Here is a 9,061-nt window from a genome sequence, read left to right on the forward strand (position 1 = left end):
AAATATAAAAATACCAAAGAGTCATACTTAAATCATTAATTGAGAGAGAGAGAGAGGCTACTTGTATCATTAATAGAGAGAGAGAGAGAGAGAAAGGGAGAGATTAAATAGACCGGTTATATTTAGATTTCAACCAAAAATATAAAAATACCAAAGAGTCATACTTATATCATTAATTGAGAGAGAGAGAGGCTACTTGTATCATTAATAGAGAGAGAGGGAAAGATTAAATTGACCGGTTCAATTTTATTTAAAAGACCGGTTTAGTCAATAAAAAGTATGAGTTCATGCCACGTGTCACTATTCTATGCCATTCTAAGGAAAAACTCGGCTTTTATATATATATATGATTAGTAGTTTGGGAGTGTATGTGTACTTTTATCTATAAAAAAAACAAATACCGAAAAATAAATAAATAAACAAACATGGTCTTGATAGGTGTAATTTTTTTTTTTTTTTTTTAATAAACGCCATTGGCCTTCTTTTTTTCTTAATGTATACTATATATTTATCATTCTTAACAAATTATTTTGTTATTTTGTGAAATTGTTTTTTTAGGGACAGCTTCAAATGCTTTGAAGGAATTTAGATCCAGTTCTACATATATAAAAAAACACATACTGAAAAAAGAAAGAAAAAAAAAAGGACAAGTATTAATAAATTAGAACTCGAACTGCATCCTTAATGTATATCCAAGCGCATTCAGGTGAGCTGCCATAGCCTTGTTCATGGCTGGTGGGCCGCACCTCAGTATCTGCAAACAATCAGTTTTAAGCTCAATGAATTGTGATTCTACTAAACAAACAATTCAAGTGGCATGACATTTTGGAATTAAATATTTTATACCAACCTGAATATCTTTGGCTGGTGCGGGGCAATGAGTTTGAATCATTTCCTTGGATACAAATCCAGTGCCACCATTCCATGGCACAGGAGGCTGGCAATAATGGGTTAGAGTGAGTATCAGTGATAAACATTTTGCTACTAACGACTAAGCTATGAAAGGAAATATAAATGTTAACTAAAATGGGGCAAGATGTATAATTTTTCCTTTTACTTCCTCGGGGCAGGGTGTAAGCATTGAAGGTCTCATACTCATCCTCCAATTGGATAATTTGTTGCAAATTTCAGATGAGTCAGCAGACATTTTGGAATGGAGGCTCATAGAACTGCTGAAATGGAGGCCCATGGCCTCAGACGTAATTTTCATTGGCCTACACTAGTAGCCCAAGGGAATGGGGAACTGTTGATATTCTATTGATATCAACCCTTCCCAAGAAAGCAGTATCCGTTGAGCATCCAAGAAAGGCAAAAATTACCAAAGTCAAGGGCAGATCACAAAGGAAAATCTCTAGCATGATCGACGATTCGACAGACAAAAGCAAGGGATTAATTGATGACAATTCCCTTACTCAAACACACGACCAAAACAAGACTTAGCCTATATAAGGCCAAGAGGAGACTAGGCTTGGATATGCTCTACTATTCTCATATATCTCTTTTAAGCTCATTTTCCCCTCATTTTGTTACTGACTATAGCACTGGAGGTGGTGCCATCACCCCAACAGCGCGCCACTCTGACCCTTTGTTGTCTTGCAAGATTCTTGTGTTGTGGGCTAAATGTGCGTAGTCATTTTATTAACACATTTGACACATATACACGCTAAGTGGATATCTTTGACTAGTGTTACCTAAAGCACCGAAAAATAAGAGGAAAAAGAAATTTAAAAGAAATGTCGTAGCAAATGAACCGACCTGATTCAAAACATAATAGACTTTGAAGCGGCTAGGAAATTTGCTAGCGAAGGCATCTAGCTCTTCCTGCAGAAAGTCCAGAACAAATCCATTCCCATCAATAGTACATCAGATAAAACAGAAGTTGAAGACTTTCTGTATTACAATAAAGTATTGATTTTAATTGAAAATTAGGAGAAAAGCTTTAAAGAAAGAGATCTGACTTTGTCTCATATTGAAAAGAAATAGGAATACTAAGGCCTGCCTATCTATCATAAATAACTTAAAAAGTGAGCCACCATGATGTGTTCTCAGCATGTTTGCCTTACATAGAGACAAAGATATCGGGTAATTTCTTATAGATTTGGTCCATCGTCTTTTATATGTAAGTAAATTGGTTGCAGAAGGAAACATGATTTAGAGACTTTTGAACAGATATAATAGCTACAGCATATACAAAAAATAGATCAGAAAGACCATGTTGTGCATCAAGGCAGTTTTCTTGGACTCTTGGTGATAATTACTTCTTCAGTTCTTCCTAGTATTGAAGTGGAAAAAACTAGAGTTAAACATGCAAAAACCAATGACAAGGATGAAAACTTAAGAAGGCAAAGACAAATCTGCTTTTAAGCTCTGGATTTCATATTGTCACTTATTCAACTAGTAAAGCTAAACAGGCAGGATTTTCATAGATTCCAATGCTGTCAAAGCTCGCAGATTCATTGTCATATTATATATGCATTTTTAAAGATGTTAAAGCTGCTTAATGGAAGCAAAAGGATTGATAACCTCCCCTCAAATGCCAATAGACCAATACTTTTGTGGCCATATGGAGAATGTGAGAAGTTTCTTGTTGGTGTTCAAAGCTCTGTGTGTCTCCTAGGGTTAAGAGGTAGCAGGGCCCGTTCTTAAGCAGTAGATTGGCAATGGGGAGTCAAATTTTTCTTTTCCATGATATTGGCACTCAGACGGACCTCTTATGTAAAAATGTGGTCAAAGAACAATTTTGAGGGTTACTGTCTAAAGTGTTACTTAGCAGGTAGCTGGCACTGACAACCTGCTAGATCTGAAGTTTTGGTTGATGTATAAATGCAAATGCTTAAATTTGCTTATTGATGAAGATTCAGCTGCTTAGGAATCCTCAAATCAGGAGTTTATGTTCAGCTACTTGGTTTGTAGTAATAGGTTCAATTTCTAGAGTTCTTTGTTGGAGAGTCATCTGGTCTCTGAAAACTGTTCCAGGGCACTCTTCTATTGCCTAGTTAACTATTTAAAATAGGGTCTCCACTGAAGACAGTTTGATTTGAGGGGCTATAATGGGATCATTGTCTGCAATATTTGAGGGGATTATTTATGGAAACCAGAAATCACCTTTTTTATGAGTATGTTTCCTGAATGATTTGGAGGAGATTACTACAAAACTGTTTGGTTGAGCTCTATTGGATGTCAAAGGCTTGAAAGGGTCTGGCTTTTATTGTGGTGTTGTTCAACTGGTTTGGAAGGCCTTTTACATATCATATTTGGATGGAAGAGAAAACTCCAGTAATCATATGCAAGTGTGCAAAGATGAAGAGGTTGTAGACAAAGTTACTGTTTCTGATTTAAGATTAAGAGTTGCTTTCTTGCATAAAGATTAATGATTTAGAAATTGTTAAATCACCACTTATCTCAAAAGCTTAAGCTAATAGGAATAGGTAAATTTAATCAATTGAATTAATACTTTAACACTCTCATTTATGTATGTGAAATATTTAATTGAAATGAAGTTACATTTAAAGTACATAAAAGAAAGTGAAGCAAGCCAAATTACCTTCAAGAGAATGTCATCCGCCGTGACGTTGGCATAAATAAGATGCACATTGGTCTTATCTTTTGGGTTTTTTAGTATGGCTTGAATGAGCTGGAGCCCCAAAAGGTGGACAAAGAGACAAAGAAAGAGAAGTAGATATGAGAACCTTGAAACCAGCTAATGCTTGAAAAAAACAAAAAACAAAATAAAAGAACAATAACAATAACCATAAGCAAGAAGAAGTCAGAAGACAAAAGTTCTTGCTTTTTAAAAGCTCACATATGTACCTGAAACATCGGGGTTATGCCAGAGCCACCAGCAAGCATTCCAAAAGCTCGAGCTTGGCCAGGTTTGTATTTAAAATGCCCCTTTCAAGCATGAAAATTTGATATTAAAATGCTCAAACAAAGAAATTAGAAAGTTTAGGTTCTAATGAATGTATTTGTAAACAAAACGTGAAATCCCAACTGTATTTAAGAGACCCCCGGCATGGTATCTTAATTTTAGTTGTTTGGCACTGATCGTGAGAGCATGAAGAACATCTAAGAACATGCGGTTCACATCATACCGAAAACCGTTCTAACAATTTGTAACTGCATTTTGAATGGAAACTCAGAACCATTAATTTTTCATTGATAAACTATATATAGCAGTGTTATATTATGATTCATATATGTGTTTAAAATACATGTGATTTATAGATTAAACTGAAAGAATTTCTTACAACTTAGTTTGGAAGAAAACTTTGTCTCTCTTAGCATGTGATTATCTCGCTTAACAGTAGTTTAAAATGCATGTGATAATCACATTTTTTTTCTATATAGTGATTCTGTTTCTTATCAAATTGTCATACAGGGGGTGCTTGGTATCAAGGTCAAGATCATGCTTGATTGGGATCCTAAGGGAAAGGTCGGCCCCACCAAGCCCATACCCGATCTGGTTACCATCCACACTCCCAAGGAGGAAGAGGAACACTTCCGGGCCCCGGTGGTGGCAACTGATATTGAGCTCCCAGTGGCTTAATTGCTGTCCGGAATTATTAGAGCCATCCGTGTTATACTTTATTGTCCTGCATATCTAAATTCTGTGGAGTTTTCTTATTGCCAATTTTGGTTTCTAAGGACTTGTGATGGGTTGTTTGATATCTTCTTTTAGGATGTTTCCCTAATTTTGGTATATCTTAAATCACTATTTTTCCTTGGATTTATTTATATTTATTTAATTTATATTTTTTTTTTTATCATTTTCTTATTTTCTTGTTCTTGACAACCATTTTTTCTTTAATTTCATGGCAAAGAACTGACAGATGGCCACTTTGTATTGAAAAATCTAGCACTAGTTAATTGTTGGAAATTTGGTGGCTGCTTTCAGGACCTAATGTTGTTTCGAGTGTTACTAGTTTATTATGACTGGTTTAATTTCAAAGACTGGATTTTCGTGCAAGCAAACGAAAGCGAAATTTATTTCCTATAATTGGCTGTTTGAATTACATGCAATTAGAATAATTCCCAAAAATGAGTTTAAAAAAAAAAAAGCAAGAATAATTCCCAAAGCAGGGTTTGTTTGTTTAGGGTGCGTTTGGGATTGCGATTTCGTAGACAATAAGTGCAATTTTAAATCAAATCGCAGAACATAGATCGTTTGAGAACTGAGTTTTTAAGAATTGCGATTTGAAAACGCAAAAAATCTGCTTTTCAAATCGCAGATAAGATGGTGTTTTTTTGAAAACGCAGAATTTTAAAGGTAAATTCGCGATTTTAAAGGCTAAACTACGATTTTGCCAAACGCTTAACTGCGTTTTTAAAAATCACTTTTTTCAAATCGCACTTTTTGAAATCGCAAACCCAAACGGACCCTTAGCTCAAAAGGCGTAGAGTATTTTTGGATCAAATAAATTATTATAAATACTAGTGCTGTAATTAAACCTGCATGTATCTCAAACTTCTTCCAGTAACAATGACTGATTGGAAAATTTACTTGACAACATATTTTGAGGAAGAGTAATGTTAGATTTATTGATTACATATATTGCTTAACATGTGATTATCTCCATAAATATACCATGTACCTGGGGGCCTTTAACAGGCAGGCAATCACCTTCTTGCATCTCTCTGAAATGGTGGGACATTTTTCCCTCGGGATACATCTTTCACAGGAAAAATCAAATAAGAAACTGAGTTCCAACTGAAAAACATTATGGGAGAGGTGGGACATCACATACCTTTACAACAAATTCAAAGTAACCAACATCAGAGTCCAAAGTGATTGGGGTGTATGGTGCAATGACTTCTTCACCTTTACTGTCCTTTCCCCTGCTTAACTAAATGGAACACAAACTGTTTTTAGTATTATCACTCGTCATTACGACTGTAAATGAACAAGGTCACTCGTGAACAAGCTTGGTTCGGTTAAGCTCCATAAACATATATAGATAATCAAAGGAGAACTTTAAGGTTCTGTTTGTTTCGACATTAAAAGTTTTTTGAAGGTCATTTTTTCAATTTTTCAATATTTGGTACGACCAAAAATCTCAGTCCATTTGAAAACGTTTTCGGCTAACCAAAAACTTTCTTTAATTTCCATTAAATGGTTATCCTTGATCATAATTTCTGAGAAAAAATAAAGAGAGCAAATGAATATATAATTTAATTTTAATATATAATATAAACAATTCTATTATAACAAATAGAATTTACTATAAAGAATAAATAATAAATATATATCTAGATAATAATTTATATTGAATAATATAAAAATAAGAAATAAAAATAATCCCTTTTTTAAAAGGGTTAAATACCTTTCACCCTTATATGGTTTGACAACTTGATTTTTTTTCCTGCCTATGTTTTATTTTGTAAGGCAAATGGTAAAAGAGATGATACATGCTTTCAACTTCCATTCATATATTGACGGAAATCCACGTCAATGCCTTAAAAATACTAACACGTGGTCTATGCTTCATTAAAAATAATAAAAGAAAAGATAGAAAACTAAAAATATTAAAAACATTATAAAAAAATGGATACTTGCACCATTGGTCCCTATAATTACAAATTGATCCATTGAGTCAAATTCTATTAAAAAATTTAACAGATTCTGTTAAATGCCACGTCAGTGCCACACCAAACCAATAAGATGGCGACACATGTCCATCTGAATAAAAAAATATAAATTTATTAAAAAAGAAATAAATAAACTTATTAAAAAAAAAAAAAAAAAGGTGGGGTGGCCCTAAGGACCTTCTAGGGTGGCCTTTGGCCACCCCTGGACCTTCTAGGGAGGCTGCGGCCACCCCTAAAGGTGGCCGGGGGTGGCCAAGACACCCCCTTCCCTTTTTTGTTTTTGTTTTTTTTTTAAAAAAATTAAGTTTATTTTTTTAATAAATTTATATTTTTTTTATTAAAATGGACATGTGTCGCTATCTATTGATTTGATGTGACGCTGACGTGGCATTTAACAGAATCTGTCAAAAAATTTAACGAAATTTAACTTCAGGAATCGATTTGTAATTATAGTTTACCACAAAGACCTCCCTTGAACTTTTTAAACCATAGGGAGTGATTTGTAATTATGGCATGCTCAATAACCAATGGTATAATTATCCCTTAAAAAAAAAAAAAAAAAAAAAAAAGCCACCCTTATAACTGGTTTGGGGCAGCCAAACTACTCTTATTGACCTTAGTCGTGGTTCGCTGAAAACATTTTGTTGAAAAACATTTTTTTAAAAACATTTTACGTCGAAACAAACGGAGCAAAAACTCCTGAAGTGTAGAAACTAACAGAGGCAGTTACTTGAACCTGCAAAGTACATGTTGTCCGACAGGAAGACCCAATACTGAAGAAGCTGTAGGAAGAGCAAATCTGAACTTTGCAGTATCGTGGCTCAGCCGAGTTTTCTTAACAAGTTTGAATTCAATGAACTTCTTAGGATTTAAGCAACCTAGAAAGACATATCATTCAAGTAATCAGTTTTTGGGCAAACAAGAATTAAGACAATTAGAAAAACAAACAATGAATAATGATTGTTTTGTTTGATAATTTCCATGTTGCACCAGGCATGTACAAAACTACAAAAAAAGCCAGAAAATGAATGTGGAGTTGACAACCTCCAAGAATACGAGAAACAAAGTATAGTGAAAGATCCAAAGGCCGTGCAAAAACATCATAGAATTTATTCACAGGTGTATCCTCCAACAATCTCCTTCATATATGAGTCTTCCATACCAGTATGTTCATATATACTATGAATCCGTTTGAATCTGTGCTTCTAAAAAGTATAATTTAAAAAATGGCGATTTCAAAATGTACGATTTGGATTTAGAAACATGAATCTTAAAAAGGTAGTTAAACGTTTAGTAAAATTGTGATTTGTCCTTTAAAATCGCAGCTTAAAATTAGCATTTAAAGCCGTGTGTTTTTAGAAATGTATCCCCTAGCCTGCAATTTAAAAACGCAAATTGCACTTTTGTTTAAAAACGCAAATTGCACTCCCAAACAACACATTTTTTTTTGTAATTTTGTTTAAAATTGCACTTTTCTCCTAAATATGGACATCGAACCATGAGCTCCCTTGCCTCGTCTAACCCTTCAAATGAGGCCTTAATATAACATGTTGAGACATCATTTAATTTAAAAGTTTTAGCTTAAGAATTTGGGCCTAAATGTCACTAACTACAATACCTTGCACTTGTATTAATGCTTTTAATCAAACAAAACTATTTCATGAAAACCTTATTATAATAATACTCATATAATTCACAAGGGGTAGCTCAATCGGTTGGGGAATACACCTCATGAAGCGGAGGTCACTATTTCGATTCTCCATTCCCCCCTCTTGTGTGGACGTGTCAAAATAATAATAATAATACTCATATAAATTAAACTAAATATCGTCATTTCATTATCAAAGTTTCTTTTCTTTTCTTTTCATTTTTCTTTATTATTTTTTGAAAATGGTATCCCATCAAATATGCCCAGATACAAATATGAGAAGATGCTAAGTCATACCTCTGTTTATGTTGGCGTAATATAAAAAGCCAGCAGAAATGCCAACCAAAGCAAGAGCAACGGCTAGCCCTCGCAGCTCGGCATCGGGTAATTGCATGAACTCAAACGGTAACTTAAACATGTTGAGAGACTGAAAGCTCACCTCAAACGGTAACTTCAACGTTTTTCCAATGGATTACAATTTCATATCATATGGGTGCGTATATATAATTAATTAATTAAATACCTCTTTCCACCTTATGCTTTACTTGTTCTTCTCATTCTTGTCCCTCCCCCCTTTATGGATTCCAAGATTTTTTACCAGGGAATGAAGTAAGGGATCATAAAAAAGGCTTTTTGGGACAAACCCATAAATAAATCAATCATAGCCAATCAGAACTTACATGACATATTTGACAATTATTTTGGGAATTAATTTCCAAAAAAGAAGGAAAAAAAGATTTTGGCCAAATTAAATTAAACCCTAAGCTTAATTTATTCAAAGAAAGATTTTTATAAGATAAATGCTTATTTGCATTCTCACTTAGATCT

At 33.9% G+C, this 9,061-nt stretch overlaps 1 protein-coding gene across 1 annotated transcript; it reads right to left on the minus strand.

Annotated features, from left to right (window-relative positions):
- Positions 1 to 507: 507 nt before the first annotated feature.
- Positions 508 to 8,690, minus strand: LOC133880401 (NADH--cytochrome b5 reductase 1-like). Its single transcript, XM_062319348.1, has 9 exons — positions 8,531 to 8,690; positions 7,322 to 7,463; positions 5,745 to 5,835; positions 5,592 to 5,669; positions 3,811 to 3,891; positions 3,545 to 3,634; positions 1,756 to 1,821; positions 851 to 937; positions 508 to 754 (listed from the first exon to the last, which is right to left on the minus strand). The coding sequence occupies exons 1-9, from the start codon at positions 8,649 to 8,651 to the stop codon at positions 662 to 664; spliced, it is 849 nt and encodes a 282-aa protein (XP_062175332.1). The 5' UTR covers positions 8,652 to 8,690; the 3' UTR covers positions 508 to 661.
- Positions 8,691 to 9,061: the final 371 nt, after the last annotated feature.

The sequence above is a fragment of the Alnus glutinosa genome, chromosome 10, assembly GCF_958979055.1.
Source record: "Alnus glutinosa chromosome 10, dhAlnGlut1.1, whole genome shotgun sequence".
Lineage (NCBI taxonomy): Eukaryota > Viridiplantae > Streptophyta > Magnoliopsida > Fagales > Betulaceae > Alnus > Alnus glutinosa.